General features: G+C 37.0%; 1 protein-coding gene across 2 annotated transcripts in view; it reads left to right on the top strand.

Moving 5' to 3' along the window:
• TRPC4 (transient receptor potential cation channel subfamily C member 4) overlaps positions 1–19,606 on the top strand; it is a 197,270-nt gene that overhangs the window by 155,461 nt on the left and 22,203 nt on the right. For both annotated transcript variants that reach the window (XM_042903570.1, XM_042903497.1), the window contains exons 5-6: positions 2,682–2,821; positions 12,517–12,830. In XM_042903570.1, coding sequence (XP_042759504.1) covers positions 2,682–2,821; positions 12,517–12,830 — 454 coding nt within the window. The remainder of the gene's footprint in view (positions 1–2,681; positions 2,822–12,516; positions 12,831–19,606) is intronic.

The raw sequence follows: 19,606 nt of genomic DNA, 5'->3' as shown, positions 1-19,606 counted from the left end.
AACCTTCTGCCTAAAATATATCCCTTCAGCATTTCTTATAGCATAGGTCTCATGGCAATAATGTGTCTGAGTTTTTGGTTGTCTGAAAAAAGGTCTTTCAATTGCCTTCATTTATTAGAACTATTTGTGCCATGTGGAACGTTCTGGGTACACTTTTAATTTTTATTCTTTCAGCACTATAATAATGTTACTCATGTCAGACAACAAGTTTGATGTCAGTTTTCTATTTCTTCCTTTGAATGCAATGTGTCTTTTATTTCCACCACACCCCCACTCCTGATGCATTCAATATTTTTTCTTTATCTTAAAACAGTTTGAATATGATGTATAAGGTGTGCATGTGTGTATCTGGGGAGGGGATTTATTCTGCCTGTGTAGAGGCTAGACAAAGGTACATAGCATTGATGCCTGAAAATGGACATGCCATTTTATTCTGCTGGAACATAAGGCAGGAATTTGAGGCATTATAGTCAGGAGCTGAGGCAGGTTTGGGTTTTGTTGCCACAATCAGTTTCAGAGCACCATTCACTCTGCTTTGGGTTGTATTATGGACTACATGTCTGTGTCCCCTCCAAATTCATATATTGAAAACCTAACCCCCATGTGATTGCATTTGGAGGTGGCGCCTTTGGAATGCAATTAGGTCATGAGGGTCCTCATGATGGAGATAAATGTGCTTATAAAAAGAGGCCAAAAGGGAGCCTGGGTGGCTCAGGAGGTTAAGAGTCCTACTCTTGGTTTCAGCTCAGGTCATGGTCTCACAGGTTTGTGAGTTCAAGCCCTGATCAGGTCAGTGCTGACAAGCATGGAGACTGCTTGGGATTCTCTCTCTCCTCCTCCTCTCTCTGCCCCTCCCTCCTCTCAAAATAAATAAATAAAAACTTTAAAGAGAAAAAAGAGGCCAGAGAGCTAGCTTGCTCTCTTGCTGCCATGTAAGGATAGAGAGAGATGTGTGCACCTAGAACATGGAAGAGGGTTCTCACCAAAGCTTGACCATGCTGATACCATGATCATAAACTTGCAGCCTCCAGAACTATGAGAAATAAATTTTTGTTATAAAACATCCAGTCTGTGATACTTTGTTATAGTGGCTTTGACTGACTTAGGAGGACTATTCTCAGAATTCCTGCTTCACCCACATCTTTTGGCCTCCCCTGTGCACCTATGCCTCCGAGGGGTACTCTATTCATCTCTCACCACTCCTCCAGTAGTTATTAGCTTGTGATTGTTACCTGGTGATGTGAAACAGGCAGATTCTCTGTTGTCCTGGTCTAGGGCAGAGTTAGGTAGGACTATGCCTGGGCATTGGCAATGCAGGTTCTCAATGATCCATACCTTACTACCTATGGCAGTGACACTTTGCAGGTCATGTGCAGACTTTCCTGACCTTTGCCCTGTGGTAGGAAACCTCTAATGATACTGGTGCAAACCCTAGGAAATCCTGTTTCCTGCTTCTCCCATGGGGCTTATGTGTTTTGTTCTTAGGGGAGAGGAGCCTGCTCTATGCAAAAACAAAAAAAACAAAAAAACAAAAAACATGCAAGTAGGGAGACTCCCCTTGTATCTGAGTCCCAGGGGTTCTGTCCTCTGTGCAAGCTCAGACTCAACCTTCAGAAGTTCGTTTAAAAGTTTTTCTGAAATCTTCTTACTCTGGGATATGGTGACTTTGTCTCTTACCCCTGCACTCTGCCATGGGTGAGCTAATGTTCACATCGGAACTCTCTCTGGTTTCTCGTCTCTCTGATAGGTTCATGAAAAGTTATGATTTTATAGTTAACCTGACTTTTTCTGGCTTTTTGTGCAAGACAGATGTGAGACATTGTGCTACACATGTGACATTCCAGACTCATTATCTTAATAGAGTCGTATTGTTTGCTTGCATTAATGTAGTTATGAAACCATATTTATCCTTTTAATATTTCCTGATTCTACTCCCTTTGATATCTCTCTCTTTCATCATTGGGCCCCAAAACTAGATTTATAAAGTTTTAACAAGATTATGGAAATAGAATGATACATAGTGATATTTTATGTGTACTTCCTAGAATTTGAAAATAAAACATTTCTTATTAAAAATATGACCATTATAAAGGAAAGGGATTTTTATTTTCCATGGAGGCAGTCTCAAAGCTATTGCTAGATATAAGGTTTTATAATGAAGTATCATGCATGTTATAACCATCTTTTGACCAGAACTGAAATCAGATCTCCAAAGGTAACAATTGCTTACAAAGGCAAAACAAAATATCCTGCTTAATGGAATTAAGACAGTTATGTTCACCAGCGACACTTTTTCATGACTCTGAGTCATCTCAACTTCAAAGGAAACATTGCTTTTAGTATTTGTTTACAAGTAAATGCTATGATATTTTCCATGAGAAAAATGGATAGTTGCAGAGAAATTGCAGTTGATTCAAAAATTGGACATTCTTACAAGTATATCAGATGAATAAAAGAAAGTGAACCTACCCTAAAAGCATTCTCTCCAATTAATTAGCTCAGTGTCCTCAAAATTTTACAGTCTGGCTGAGACTGAATATTACTGCCTTTAAAAATAAATGCTTCATGTAGTGAACATTAAAGTCGCTTGCCGCTCCAATATTCTATAATTTTTAAGTTGCCTCTGTTGTTAGTAAGCTGATTGAAAATCACACTTACAATGAATCTCTCTGTAATTGCAGGTTTTATATGGGGAGAAATTAAACAAATGTGGGATGGTGGACTTCAAGATTACATCCATGATTGGTGGAATCTAATGGATTTTGTGATGAATTCCTTATATTTGGCAACAATCTCTTTGAAAATCGTTGCATTTGTAAAGGTAACTATCATTTATATTTTTGGTAAAGCATAAAGTTCTGATAAATACTTCCCTACCTTTGATTGCTATTAATTTTACTAATAATATGGGGCGCCTGGGTGGCGCAGTCGGTTAAGCGTCCGACTTCAGCCAGGTCACGATCTCGCGGTCCGTGAGTTCGAGCCCCGCGTCAGGCTCTGGGCTGATGGCTCGGAGCCTGGAGCCTGTTTCCGATTCTGTGTCTCCCTCTCTCTCTGCCCCTCCCCCGTTCATGCTCTGTCTCTCTCTGTCCCAAAAATAAAAAAATAAAAAACGTTGAAAAAAAAAAATTAAAAAAAAAAAAATAATAATGTTACCTAGAGCGTTATCTTTCTGTGATGATAGATAGGTATAAAATACATTATTAATACCCAATTATAGTTTCGAAATAAATTTCACAAACAATTTGAAGTTGTCACCCAATTTTGTTGCATCTTATTTGAATGATGCCTCAAAATTACTCACAATAGTTGCTCTAGTTTTGAATCCTTTCCATTTCTCATAACAGTCTACCTCAAACACTGTTTAAATTTTGGCAACCAAAATCTATTTTTATCAGTTATAACTAACTGATAACATTACCTAGACCAATCAAAATATTACTCATTCAAAGCATTGAAATTATTATTTCAGTTCAAACTAATATAGTTTGATATAATTAGAACAGAATATAATTTCCTCATCCCATTCAACATGACAGCGCCTGAAGTCTCATACACCCATCACTCCCCCAGATTCTGTACAATATCAATCTTTTCCAAACCACATAATTTCTGTAAAACATTTTGTTCTGCAATGACAACTAGGATTATTTTGTACTTTGGGGGATATTTTTCAAATCAAAGTATTATCTCCTTCTTGCCTTTCTTTTTCCCTCTTTCTTTGTCTCTTCTTTTTTAAAAGTTTGTTTCAAAATGATTAGTGTACTAGCAAAAAATAAAGAGCGTCTAATTGGGGTTTACATGAATAATTCATGCAATTTAGTGATCTGACCTAGAAAATCCTAACGTGTAAGTGAACTCATTCATTTAGTCTAGTTCCTAAAATAGTGGCCTGAGTCTCCCTTGTATAGTGTTCAGCTCTGTCAGGGTCAAAAATGCCCATCATTGGAAAGGCCTTAGTTTCTAGAATTTGTTCAATTAAAATGTTGCCACTCACCAAATTTCATGCCTACCAATTTCATGGAAATAAAGCTATATTTTAATAATAGGAACATAACTTGGTAATTTTTCCTATCTACTTTAGGTTAATGCCCTTGAAGACCTTAAGAGAGCAGAAGGTACTGTCTTAACCAAGGAGGTTATGCATCTATGTATGAGATGGGCAGTCTGTTGTTCAGTGAATATCTGTCCAATTTCTATTTTCTTTGTAATGATCCTTAAGTATGTCTATAAAGTTGTTTTGGCCATATCTCAACTAAAAAATAATATATCTGCTTTTTTGTGGCCCAATACGGATATAAAACTCTGGTATATAGAACTATAGCATTTCTTCTAAAACTTTCCAGTGCAAAAACATCACCTGGAAAGCTTTCTAAAACCCAAATTCCTTTTCTCCATCCCCAGAGATTCTAAATTTAAGAGTATTAGAGAGGGTCCTAAATTTGCATTTGTAGCAAACTCATCGGATGATGCTGATGTAACTGGTCTAAGGAAGATGACTGGAATGACACTGGACTGTATAATTCTATTCAACAGCTAAGACAAGTATGAGATTGATTCCAAATGGAACTTCTTTCATGTATTTCTTATATGCAACATTTGTACTAAGATACGGAATACTTTTACATATTACATTTGATGGTGTTTATATATGGTACATATACATTTTCATATATAAGAACTCTGGTATATAGTAGGTACAACTACATAAATTAATGGGTACTTGTGGATTTTTTTGTCTCAGTTTTAGATATGGGATTTGAATTTTCTTAAAAAGTTGTAAATTCTTCATGTGCAACATCTATTTTAATATTAAAATATAAACATTGTTCCTAATACTACACCAAGGAAAAACTTATGCTTAAAATTCAAGCATCACTCACCTCATGTGATGAAGAAGGAGCAAAGGAGATGGAAAAGTGCACAGAAATTACCTCAGCTGACAATGATGTAAATAACATGGAATCTTCCAGAAATATAATTTGTTTATGCATTGCAGTCATAGGAGTCCAGCTGTGATTGTATGTGTAAAGTACAAAATGTTCTTTCTGAATGATTAGTTTGTGTAACTAAAACTCGAGTTGCATGGATAGAGTTTGATGGGTAGTATTTTCTGGGCTCACTTCCTTCCTCCAACACTTACTAGTTATGTGAACTTGGACCTATTTCTTCACCTCCCTTGCCTCATCTATAAAATAAGGAGACTAACAATTTCTACTTTGTGCTGTTGGTATGAGAAGTAAATGAGTTGATATAATTTAAGTGCCTGTTATAGAATAAGCCTGCATTATTAATTTTTCTTCTCTTTTACTCCAGTATCCTCCCTCTTCTTCATATACTATGAGTCCATTAGACTTACCCTTTCAAACGTCTTTATTATGTCTCTTCCTTTATGTTAGTTGAAAAAAAGATTGAGCTCTGGATTCACACTCGCCTTTACCACATGAAACCTGTGTGATTTGGGGCAAATTACTAAATGAAGGTCTCAATGTGACCACCTGTTAAATGATGATAATAATCAAAAGAGCACTTACTTTGGGAGTCTGTAATGCTGACTTGTTGACTTACCTTTCCTTTCTTTTATCATTCAGTTTTCATGCTAATTTTAAATAATTTATAAGTTACTATTTTAGGAAAAGTTGCTATATTTGTGCACAAAAATAGACTGTGCTATATATCTAAATAGACTGTGCTATGTGAATCCCAATTCACAGCTATTATGTGAATTAATCAATAAGAATTTCTGGGAGCATACTAAGAGACCAGGTCTTCATCTGTTTGCTGAGAATGCAAAGATACCTGGGGTACACCTCCTGCCTTTAAGCAGTCCACAGTCAGGTTGTGGAAAGAGAAATGCATGTAAATAAGAATTTCCCATTTGATAAGGTCTACAGCAAGGGCTATGGTAGCATCGAGGAAGGAACTCAACTCTACTGGAAGTGTCCTGGAAGACAGAGCCAGAAGGTATCCATTGGGTTCATGAAAGTGCATTAGCATTCCGGAGAGAAAAAATACAATGTGCAAAAAAGTCTTAGTGTATAAAGGAGATCAGTATCTAAGAGAAATGATCCAATAAATGGGAGCAAGACTAGGATAAGAAGGACTTTTCACATCCTGCTATAGGATTGGGGCTGTGCTCTGTTAATAAAGAGGAGCCATGAATGAGATTTAAGCAGAGAATGAGTCAAATGATAATGGATGCCTGAAGTAGAGAAATGAACATAGGGGAAGCTGATAGAGAGCTGGTATTCAAAAAAAATTAGGAGATAAGAGCCATAAAATAGATGATTTATTAATTATGAAATATGAGGTAGATGGAATCACCTGATGCTGCTTCCTAGTGAATAGTTTGCCTATTATGATGCAGGCAAGATTACCAAGGAGTTATAACAAGGTTACCTGTAATATTGTAGAGGTTCTACCTCTAGTCTGAAGGTGCATAAATGGGAGCAAAAATCCAACCCTAGGTCTTTTTGTGCAAGCCACGGATCCAGACCAAAAAAAACTATTAGTCCACAAAAAGGGAAACCTTTCTGTAACTGGTCTATCGAGGAGGAGAAACTTTTAGAACAGGTCTGGCAGAAGGGCCACACTTGCTTAATTGGCTTATCATTTTGTGATTCATTCATCTAGAGGGAATTTTAACACACACACACACACACACACACACACACACACACACACCAAAGGGTCCTGCTAACTAAGGCCATGATTTGAGCTCTGATCCATACTTGATCTGAGTATCACTGATACCACTTCCTACCTGTGTGATTTGGAGCAAGTTACTTAATCTATACCTCAATTTTCTTAGGGATAAAATGACACTAATAATCAAATCCTATAGAATGTTTGTGAGGATTACATCAATAAACACGTTTAATGTCATGGAACAGAGCTTAATATAAGCACTCAGTAGTTGTTTTAACTTTTATGTACAATGCAACAGCATTGCATTGTAGAGACATAGACAGTAGAAAAGTGTGTGACTTCAGTATTCTCCTCCTTACATGCAAGGCTGTGTGGTGCTTCCTTAAATACCTTGATTCTTGAACATTTCACGGCTCATGGATTGATTGTAAGCTTTTATTTATTTTTTTTGTATTTGCTCTTAATTCTTGAAGGAGAAGGTTTGTCAACCACGTCCGCTTCTCACTCTGTATGAAATACTAGCTAATCCAGAGCTTGTTGATGCCTGGGCACTCTTAAAAAAAATGTTACTTTATCTTCATTAGAACTGGTTTTGTCCTAAATATTTCCCAGTCCTTTTTTCTATGAACAACTTGTCTCATATTTATCTTCAGTCATTTGGCAGAAATGACTAAATTCCTATGCCTATTCCACTGTGTAATAGAAGTAATATTCTCAAAAATTAAATGTATTATAGATAAGGGCATTTATTTTAACAGTCATGATAGAATTTTTCATAGTACTATTCTTCTAAATAGTTCTAAGTATATATCTCATTGATCTATTCTTATGAGCTAGAAAAGAGGCAAATATTGTTTTTGTTTCACAAATGCTGTAACTACAGTATACTGTCCAAATTATGGAATGTTCTAAATATTCTTTAGTTTTATGGCACAGAGCTCGGTAGAGATTTAAATCCCAATTGTTTAATCTAGTATTATCTATTACAGAAGAAAATCATATGCCTTCTTATTGTCTTTCATTACTTCATTATATAACCAACTTCATTATCTAAACCAAGGAAAGTTTTTCTCCTTATAAATCGAAATTAAAACCAGTATATACATTTCGTTTACTCTCATATGACAAATATTTTCATTTTGTATCAATTTAATTTTTTATTCACTTTTTATAGATTACTTGAGTTTTATAAGTATGCATCAAAGACTACATATATATAAAGAACCCAGTATTACGATTCAGTTCATCTTCCTCTAAACATTCTGCTAAGGTGTTCACGACCTGGCTCCAACTTCCTCTTAGATTCATCACTATACCCAAATTCTCCATATTCCAGCTATATTAAGATACTCACATTTCTACCAATGATTCATCTTTTCTAACAACCATGAATGTGTCTATGATTCTTCACCCTAGAATGCTTTTTGACCTCCTGTCATATATAAAGCACTCTATTAGATGTTTGGTTCTGAAAATGCATTAGACAAAGCTCCCTACATGGAAAACTGACAGTAATCCAAGGTTGAATATTCTGTTATATAGGTCTGCAAAGGAGCTAGTCTCTTAAAAAAAATCTGAGTAAAAATGAAGGTTTCAAACAAAACGACACTACGGTACATTTATACTAAAAAGCAAATACTTGAGAGAAAAAGGAAACCAGGAATTGATGGTCCTAAAAGGACTTCAATGTGTAGAGTAGCTCTTGATTTTTCTCTTTCCTTTTTTTAAATTAATTATTTTTTTAAATTCAAGTATAATTAACAGACTTGATCTTTCTCTTTCAAGGATTATTCTATCACATGGAACCACCAGCTCTGGTCAGCAGGATCCTAGCGTCCATTCATCCCCGTCAAAGAGTACCTGTCAAGGGAAGGATTAGCTTTTCTTATTTAATGTCTGCTTTCTTCACTATATTGTAAGCTCATGTGACATAAACTGCATTTTATTTGCTCACCATAAATTGCATTTTATTTGATGGTGTCTGGCACAGCGTAGGCACTCGGCATGTATTTAATGAATAAATAGCAGATGAAGAACCATAATAATTGGAATTTAAATCCGCTCTGGACATAGGGCCTGATGTTCATAGAAAGGAATTTTGGTGAGAATGTGAGGGAAATCTGGGGAGTGACCAGTACCAAAGGTTTGAGCCAGAGCATTAAGTACCAAACTGAGAACAAATGGCAGATCAATCTCAAAAGAGAGTCAGGACCCAGATTCCAGAGGCTTCATATGACATGTTGAAAAACTGGAATTTCATCTCAAGGACACTGCAGAATCGTTGAAGAAAGAACATTAAGCAAGATATGAGGTGGTCTGACTGGCCCTTTTAAAACACAATTCTGGAGGAAATGGGCCAAAGTAGAAATAAGATACAAGGCAGGGAGAGCAGTTAGGAGGCTATTATAATAATTTCTGTAAGAAATAGAGGAACTTCTTTAAGACAGTGAGGGTACCAGCGAAGAGGAGTGAGCGGTATCTATGAGATTTTAGTTTAGAGCCTGTGAGTTGGGAGAGGAAGAATCTAGGCTCAACCTCAAATTCTGCTTTGGGAGATTTGCCACCCCTCATTAAGATCAGAGAACGTAAATGGAGAGAGAGCTTGAGGAGCAACAGAGCACGAATTCCAATTCTGACCTGTGTGCCTGAGATGCCTGTGAGATAACCGTGTGGAAAAGTCAACGAGGCGGTAGAATATAAAATATGACTGTAAGGGGAGACATCCAGGCGGAGATGTAGGACTGGGAGTCATCAGCACATAACGGACAGTTGAGATCACTGAAAACATCCAGGGAGAGTAGATAGAATGAGAAGAGAAGAGGCTTGCAAAGCAAACTCAGTTATTTAAGGAGCAAGTGAGAAAGAAGGATCTGCTAGGGACACTGGGAAGAGGCCTCACAAATGGCCAGAAGCAAACATGGAGGGCTAAAAACGTGAATATAGATTTTGTGACTACGTTTTAGAAAACAGAGCCAAAGAGAAATTTTAAATTCAAGTTAAGCTTTTAATTCCTAATCATAGGGTGTGGAAAAATACATTTAACATTGAAGAATCCTAATTTTTCTCTACAAGTTCAAAGGACACCATGGTTTGAAAGAATTTTAAAAATCTCCTTGTAAAACAATGCCTATATGTAGAAACCAGAGCTAAATGTATGCGTGAGTGACAGGAGAGAAATTAAAAAGCAGAACTTAAAAGAATGAAATCAAGAGCTAATTACTAAATGTTTATATCTCTATTTAATCCTGACAGGAAGCAAGTTTTCTGGATCAGAGAACAGACAAATTGTTTACTTACATAACAATCTTAACATTGGTCCCCCATGCTCCAATTCCCCACAGGGCGACAGATGAGAGCCAGATGCACCCTTCACATGCAGGAGTTTGTACCACAGGAGGGGAACTGGGAAATTATGAATCTCAGAGCTTATAGAGTGCAGCTGTGCCAGCTGCCCATCTTCCCCCACCACCCCCCTCCCCCAGAAAGAGAAAGACCTTAACTTTCTAAAGTAAACAAATTCTCTCAGGGGAGGCAAAGGTCCCTAGTTTTATTATCCTTAGAATCTAAGCAGATGGCTCCAGGGGAGATGTTTCCAAATCTCTCAGAAAGTCTCTATATTTAACTTCCAAGGCTTATTTGCCATTCAGACATCTTTTAACAGCCATGCAATGTTTTGCTCAGGAAGCCCTGACCATGCATAAATGTGAACAGATTCACATAGCATTGTTTCCCAACAATTACCAGAAGTGCTAGACTTTGAAGCAGACTTGGGTAATTATACTGGGGTAGAATCTAGCATATCATGATTTGTAAAATGGAAAACCTTTCGCATGATTTTGCAAGTCCCAGCTGAGACAGTTTGCTAAGAAGGGATCTAAAGTACCATATCACCATGTGATGATGGATTCTATATCCAACTGCCTCCAACTGCCTGTGAAATCTAGAACGAGGAACACTGTCTCCAGTAGATGCCATAACATCAAAGGACCCTTAAAGCTTGAACAACATATAGTCTCTATTCATTGCTGGCCCCATCAGCCCCAGACAGAATTTATCACTTTCTCTATATTCCCACAGCACTTTGTGTTAATCTCTTAGAGCATTTTTATTACCAGGTGTCCCTCCCATCCTCATGGGACAGTAAGTACTCATTGGGAGAAAATGTTTGAGCCGTGCAGGATATTGTGTTAAACGTTATGAGGAATTCCAAGTAAAAAGATCACATCCTTAAGAATGCTTACTATGTCACATTTTGTACATTTTGAGATATAGTCCTAAGCCATATTATCTTAAAGAGAAAGAGAAATATAGAATTAGCTATCAATGGGGGGCTGGGGGATGTTCTCTATTTAAACGTGTGTCTTTCGGGAGAAGCAAGACAAAGAAGGTGAAGGTGGTTTTAGTCTTTGAAGGAAGAGGTGGCATCATATATGGGACAACCAAGAGAAGAGAATTAGGTAGTGGCTGATACCATAAACCCTCACTCTGATACTTGTGATAATGAATAAAAAGTATTAAGTTTTTAATTCTTCATGTGTCTTCAATGATTAGCTATTTTATGCTGAAGTTGAGAATGTTCAAGAACAGTTATCAGCATTTAAAAATAGAAAATAATTTCCCTTTAGCTCAAATTGGATTGTTTTAAATTGTCATTCAAACAAGAGTCTGAGTGTTGAACAAAATCAGGAGCTTGTGATGTATTTTGTCCCCGGGGAGATTAAAAGAATACTATCTATTGGTTTCAAGAGAATTAATTAACATTTGTAAAGGTCTTTGGTATAAAATGCAATATAAAAAGAATAGAAATATTCTGATATTCCAATGGGACTCATACAGGAGTAGAACTTTTTGCTAACATGATTATTAGGAAAAAGATCATGTTGTTTGGACATATTTTTTAGGGATGTGTATGAAGAAGATGACTCAATTTATTGTTTGATTCCTACACAAGTTTAATTATATATTTTTGTAACACAGTATTTCAAAGAGAATATTTGGCCTTTTTTTTTTAAGGATATAAATTTACCTCAATAATACAAGGGATAAAACTCATCTTGCTTTTCATGCAGCTCAATATCAAGATAATTTAAAGCTGACATGTCAACTGACTAAGTCTTACTTTTTAAATAATTGCTGGTCAAAATTTAATGTAGCAAATATTCTTTCTTAGATCACATATTTTATCTAATTAAGGAATCTTCAAAAAAAACCACATGTCCTACATATTAAATATAACAAAATTAACAATTCATTGACTTCCAGGATGGCTTCCAAGTTGGGTTTTATCTGCTTTAGGATACAACAGATACAAAGCACCAACATTTATACCCAGAGTGGTCATTCCTATTTCCAGGGCAATGGACCAGTACTTGCACTCACTTATATGGAATTTGTATCCTGCATGCATGCATCTAGACTATGCAAGTGTGTAAATACAGAAAGTAAAGCCCTTGATAATTTTGTTCAAAATGTGTAGTTTTCCTTTATAATGTATCTTTCTTTGTTATCGTGCTGCTGCTCTTCCTCATATAAAATCAGATTTTTTTTTTTCCTATGTAACATGTTCCTTTTCTTTTTTTAAAGTTCCATTGGAAAGGTCGAGGTCAGATGTAATTCACTTATAAACAAACATACAAATGACAAGGACAGACCAGGAAGGTCACTTTGATTAAAGCTTATAAATTATAAATTGCTTTAATAAACTCTTATTTTTGTGTAGATGAATATTGCTGCCACCATCGTGGAGGATATCAGCCGCTGTGAAGGGCAATAGGCCACGATGCTAGATCTACCTGAAAAAGCATTCTGGCCTGAACTTGACATAGTCATATACATATGAGTTTGTTTTACTTTCTCTTTTCTCTCCAGTACAGTGCTCTGAATCCACGAGAATCTTGGGACATGTGGCATCCCACTCTAGTGGCTGAAGCTTTATTTGCCATCGCAAACATCTTCAGTTCCCTGCGCCTGATCTCACTGTTTACTGCAAATTCTCACCTGGGGCCTCTGCAAATATCTCTGGGAAGAATGCTTCTGGACATTTTGAAGTTCCTATTCATATACTGCCTTGTGTTGCTAGCATTTGCAAATGGCCTAAATCAATTATATTTCTATTATGAAGAAACAAAAGAGTTAAGCTGTAAAGGCATACGATGTGAAAAGCAGAACAATGCATTTTCAACGTAAGTCGAACAGACACTTTTATTGGTAACGCTGTGCGGAATGTAGAGTGTATTACATTATGAATTTGAACCATGACAAGTGGTTGCAAAGGAAATTGTGCTTAATACAGAAAACAGAATTAACATGGTTTTGAATACAAATGGATCCCTCTGGCATTAAATACATATATATATAGATATATATATCTATATATATATATATATCTCCATTACATTTATTTTAAGTCTTAGTAAAATGGCCTTTTCAGTGACCTCATATAAAGAAAAGCTGTATATTTGGTTTTAAAATGTGTAATAAGAGGAAACGTCTGCCCTAGTGGCATCTTACAAGCACATTAAAAGACAAAATATAAGTAAAACCAATCTTGTGAGAAAATCCAAGTACTTTTCGAGCTTTCCTCTGTGTTTTCCAGTTATGAAAGTCCCTTTGCTTGTTCCTTCATTCTCTAATTCCCTGCATAAAAAATGTAAGCATGTAGAAATGATCCAAAATAGGAACCCCAGGCTAACCTCGGCTGCCATCCTTATGCACACAGAACTCTCTGTGCCTTGACGCCTGATGAGCCACAGGCCTCATTCAGTGTCAGCCTCTTGCTGATCTCAGGCAGGTTTGCTGATAGCACAGACCCATGCCCCCATGTCTGATGCTCACACAGTCCTTACAGAATACACCTCTCCATGCCTGTGCCCATTTCCTTCCCACTATGACCACCACACAACTGTGCCAAAGAGTTCATTAGCAGGGGAATGAAGACACCTAGGTCCTTTCCCTCTACACAGGAACTGCCAGCGAATACATGGTTACTTCATACAGGACTATAGATCAGACCCTATTCACAGGCCATGATAGAATTTTATGTAAAATAAGAGAGTAGTCATTTCTCAAGTAGGAAAAGAACTCAACGACTTCATATAAACTAAGTCCCTGATGGCTAAAATATTCTTGTTGATTCAATTCTGTATCTGTTTTGTCTTTGATCCCAATATTAAAACTCCATTTTAATTAATCAACATCTGCTTCTTTGCACATAGAAGTTTAATCTCAGCCTTAACTTCCTCAGATCCTTTCTGAAATAGATTTGATACAAACCATGAGTCACAGAGAAAACAAAAGGTCATCCCAGCTTCCCTTGCTCCCAGCCTTGATTCTTCTGCTCTTTGACAGCATCTGCCCAGGCTGACCAGTTTATTCAGCCTTTTCATCTTCCTCATGCCTTTTTCTGACCCTGGAGGCGAGGGATTCAATGAAACCCCTTGTAGCAATGTCCTTGTGACTAGCATGGCCCTGAATTGTGTCTCAATTTTTACATCTGAGATCTTTCCCCACTCTGTTGTGCCCCTTGACTTGGTAATTTGCTCCTGGCAACTGAGAGTAGGGAGTTACAACAATCAGATCCCACCAACCCCCTTCAAGGACCAAAATTCAGCCTCTAACAAACGTCTTGGATACTGTCTGCTGTCTGTCTCTGGATTTCTGCTGGAGAGCCCTTCTGCTCACCATGGCTTTCACAACTCCGTTGTTACTTCGTACCGCGTGCCCCAATGCAAACTGCTTGCCAAGACCGCCCCATCTCCCTAGGTTGCCATAACCTTCTGATTCCAAACTTTGTCTTCCAGGAGGAACTTCTACACAGCACCTAGAACTGACTGACCTCCCAGGTTGTGTTTAATTCAGGGAACAGCCTTTGTTCCATGATCCAGCCCCTTCTCAGACATCTGATTTATGATCCCTAAGTTCCCAAGAATCACACTGACCTATTACCGCTTTCATGGTAAATGATTTTACATATTAAGAACTAATTTTAAGATCTGTCCAAGAAGTTCCATTGCTATGGAAGTCTGAGGCAAAATGTCTAGTATTCTTGAAGCAAAGGTATTGAACTGCTTGGATTGTGTATTATTTTAGTGTAAATGGTGTCCTGTATTATCATGAAAAGCAACAGATAATTGCATATCTCAAATATTATAGGCCCTAATCATTCAGCCCAAGTAAACCAGGTATTCCACCTGAATTTTTTTCTCCAGATAATAGAATGTAAACCTACAAGCAACAGATTATTCAACAACTAAAAATTACGGCAATAACTCTTAGTATTAGAATGCACTAGAATGTAGGGAATATCCTAGGCAGGTATAAGGGACCGGTCTCTGATGACTCTATTTCAACATAACTGGTGTCAGTCATTGTGAGAGGATGTCTAGCAATACCCTCGGGGTTCCTGTTCTATACCTTATTTCTTTTCTTTGGTTGGTCTTCAATTTTCTTTTTATAACTTCTTTCTATACACTTCTTTTTATAATTTATAATACTCCATAAATTTCAACGTGTTTTTTTTTTTTTTACTATCCACTATTTCAGAGATCTTATTCCATTTGAGGATTAAGAAACCTAATACTTCATGTAGAGTACCTAATACAGTGCCTGCCATAGAATCAGATTTTAAAAAATGCTAGCTATGTTACATCTGTTTATCATTATCAGGAGATCTCCTGCCTGTATCTTACACGGTTCCTCTCTATTACTCCTTCCATTCAGGGTGCAAATGTATGCTGAGACTCTGAGCCCTGTGTTTCCCATTAGTTTCCACTCCTGTCTCTCTCCTTCCCTTTAGCCAAATAACCCTTCAAGGAAGCCTGAACAAGACACCTTGTTTTCTTCTTATTCGTTCTTCATCCAACTGCAATTTGGCTGCTGCTTCCATCAGTCCACTAACACTACTCTAGAAAATGCCTAGAGCCTCCATATCCCCACGGTCAAGGAACACTTATCTCTTTAAAGTTTATTTAATGTTTCTGCATCGTGTGACCCTGTTAACACGTTTGCTTTTGAAATCTTGCCCTCTTTAATTTCAACACCACGATGTCTTTGCACTTCATCTCTTACTCCTCTAATTTTTTTCACTGTTCTCTGAAAATTATATCGCAGTTACTGCTTTTAAATAGTGATCTTGCTGGGGCACTTGGGTGGCTCAGTCAGTTAAGCATCTGACTTTGGCTCAGGTCATGATCTCGTGGTCTGTGAGTTCGAGCCCCGTGTCGGGCTCTGCGCTGACAGCTCAGAGGCTGGAGCCTGCTTCGGATTCTGCGTCTCCCTTTCTGTCTATGCCCCTTCCCTGCTCGTGCTCTGTCTCTCAAAAATGAATAAACGTTAAAAAGAAATTTAAATAATAAATAAAGATCTTTCCTTAGTGACCATCCTCAGACCATATTACAGAACCTTTGTGAAAACTCATCTGTGCTTATGGATGTAGCCCTATATGTCTGAGGGATGAGGACTCCTATATTCCTATCACCAGCACAGATCTCTCTTCCCAAGATCTATAAGTTCAGCTGCCCTTTGGACAGACTAGTCTGTGTCTTCTATGTCTCTCTGTTCATTTCCCCACCAGCAAATGGACACTTTTTTCTGCTCTTTTCAAGCTTCCTGGCTGTTTTCTCTTTAACATGGGAAGAACTATATGATACTAAAGAAAACCAAATTATTTAGTCACTGAAATTATTCTACATACAATTTGAAATTAATAGTCTCTTGTTAAGGGACTCTCCTATGAGGAGAGAGGAATGGGTTTGGACAGATATTGTCTCATTTAAAAAAACTCCTTTCATATATATTCCTCAAAATTGGAACTGGGCAACTGAGCCCATACATTATTTGTTTTAATATTACATTATTCCTTATAAACGAAGACTAAAATATTCAGATGTGTCTTATATTAATTTATGTATCCTCATTGTTTTTATTTCAAAGGATAGAGGGAAACCTCAACTGTGGAGTACATTACCTTTTTACTTGTTCTTTCTCTCTAGTTGTAAGTATCTAACTGGAGAACGAGCTAATTTTTAAAAGTAGCGATTGAGAAATACCTTTAAAGGGCAAGAGGCAAAAATGTTACCTTTGGAAAGCAGTGTTATAGCATCAACCATAGAAATTGCCAGGCTTTAGTCAACTAGGATATTATGCTAAGTATTATTTTATTAAGTGTGGCATTACATTCCAAACCTTTCTGTTCTTATCTCACCAAAGAATTAGTAAAATAGTTGTTATATAAAGGAAGTCTGAGAGGTAATGCAGCTAATGACTTTTCAATCAGTGGGTAATCTTGCCATCAATAGTCTTGGGAATCACTAATTGTGGGAACATTTCTAGAAGCAGTGGCTTTAAAATGTTAACTTAGATTCTTTTTTTTAATCCATATAATAAAAGAATAATTACACAAAAATATAAATAAGAAACACCAAGGTCTTGATACTATGGCTTAATTAATCTATAAGTGTATGTATTTTTTTCAATATATGAAATTTATTGTCAAGTTGGTTTCCATACAACACCCAGTGCTCATCCCAAAAGGTGCCCTCCTCAATACCCATCAACCACCCTCCCCTCCCTCTCACCCCCCATCAACCCTCAGTTTGTTCTCAGTTTTTAAGAGTCTCTTATGCTTTGGCTCTCTCCCACTCTAACCTCTTTTTTTTTTCTTCCCCTCCCCCATGGGTTTCTGTTAAGTTTCTCAGGATCCACATAAGGGTGAAAACATACAGTATCTTTCTCTGTATGGCTTATTTCACTTAGCATCACACTCTCCAGTTCCATCCACGTTGCTACAAAGGGCCATATCTCATTCTTTCTCATTGCCACGTAGTACTCCATTGTGTATATAAACCACAATTTCTTTATCCATTCATCAGTTGATGGACATTTAGGCTCTTTCCATAATTTGGCTATTGTTGAGAGTGCCGCTATAAACATTGGGGTACAAGTGCCCCTGTGCATCAGTACCTCTGTATCCCTTGGGTAAATTCCTAGCAGTGCTATTGCTGGGTCATAGGGTAGGTCTATTTTTAATTTTCTGAGGAACCTCCACACTGCTTTCCAGAGTGGCTGCACCAATTTGCATTCCCACCAACAGTGCAAGAGGGTTCCCGTTTCTCCACATCCTCGCCAGCATCTATAGTCTCCTGATTTGTTCATTTTGGCCACTCTGACTGGCGTGAGGTGATATCTGAGTGTGGTTTTGATTTGTATTTCCCTGATGAGGAGCGACATTGAACATCTTTTCATGTGCCTGTTGGCCATCCGGATGTCTTCTTTAGAGAAGTGTCTATTCATGTTTTCTGCCCATTTCTTCACTGGGTTATTTGTTTTTCAGGTGTGGAGTTTGGTGAACTCTATAGATTTTGGATACTAGCCCTTTGTCCGATATGTCATTTGTAAATATCTTTTCCCATTCCATTGATTGCCTTTTAGTTTTGTTGGTTGTTTCCTTTGCTGTGCAGAAGCTTTTTATCTTCATAAGATCCCAATAGTTCATTTTTGCTTTTAATTCCCTTGCCTTTGGGGATGTGTCAAGTAAGAAATTGCTACAACTGAGGTCAAGTATATATATTTTGGATAAGTGGAACTATTCTGCAAATCTCACTTCTGATTCATTTCACTGAAGAAAAGAAAAACAGGGACTAAATCCAGAATTAATCACAAAATGTCTTATTTTTAATCTTCTTTTCAAAGTCTAATTAAAAATCTAAATAAATGTTTTGCCAAAGGGTTTGCTAATATTCTCTAATAGTATTTCTTATTTAGACAGAAGCAAATCAGTATTATTCAACCATAACCATCCATTTATTCTACATCACTGTTTCTATCTGAACATTTAAAAAAGCAACTGATATGGGATTTATGTGGCATTTTATATAATTTATTATAGCACTTACATTATGTAATTTCTAGTTCTGTCTCTGAACTGCTACTGATGTCAGGGGAAAACCATCTGAATTACATTTGTATATTCACAGTGAGAATATACACCATTTAGAAAGAAAGGACAAAGTTATTTCACATTGAACCCAAATGACACAGTAATTAATTTTAGAAACTGTCCTTAAAGTTACTAAAAATAAGGAACTTATGGCCTTGGGTCAAATTTACGTACTTCCTGAGGAAGTTTTCAAAGAATAACTTAAGAGTAGCTTTTGCCTAGGGCCAATGAATTAGATTAAACTTGCCCTGATAGTGTTAGCACCTGACATGTAGGTTGCCCTTGAAGAATACATGGCCACCTCCTCACATGCGCATCCCTGCTGCCAAGACAAAGTCTGACTGAGATGGATCAGATCAGTCTCCTTATCATTTTATGATAATTTGCTCCATTGTTGAATAGCTATAGCAAAATAAATCAATACATAATTACATTTCATATCCTATAATTAAAACTTAATTATACAAATTAAAAAAGTGAAATTATTTACTTTTAAGAAAAAAAAAGCAAATAAATTTGAGAAAAGAAACCCTGAATGTCAATTAGGATACCCTTAGATTCTCCTAGTTATACAGACCAGAAACTCATGGATGGTTGCAAGTGCAGGGATTTGGTCCAAGAGCCATGTACAGAGGTACAGCCCTTTGATCCTCTGAAAAAGGGTTGATCTTAGCAAGGGCAGAACGCAAGGCTTCAGGAAGGGCAGGAGATGACAAAGAACTGGACCACAAGATCATTGACTGCGAAAACCGGTGCTAACATGAGTCACCTACTCTGTGCATATTTTCTTCAGTGTTTAATTATTACATGGCTTATTTATTTATCTTCAGTTCTTTGTCCCTTAGTTTGTGCTGTCTCAAACTTTGGCTTTGTATAATTCCAATGGCCCTGAGTCTCCATCATAACTTCTGTCATTTCAGCCCCCTTTGGCAACTATCTCATTCTGTTAATATTGCTAAGATAAATTTTCATAGAGAGGAAATCTGATAGTGTAGGGTTACCTTTTTCATGTCAATCCAGGCC

Source organism: Panthera leo, chromosome A1 (assembly GCF_018350215.1).
Source record: "Panthera leo isolate Ple1 chromosome A1, P.leo_Ple1_pat1.1, whole genome shotgun sequence".
In the NCBI taxonomy this organism is placed as follows: Eukaryota; Metazoa; Chordata; class Mammalia; order Carnivora; family Felidae; genus Panthera; species Panthera leo.
This window is presented reverse-complemented; position numbering and strand designations above follow the sequence as displayed.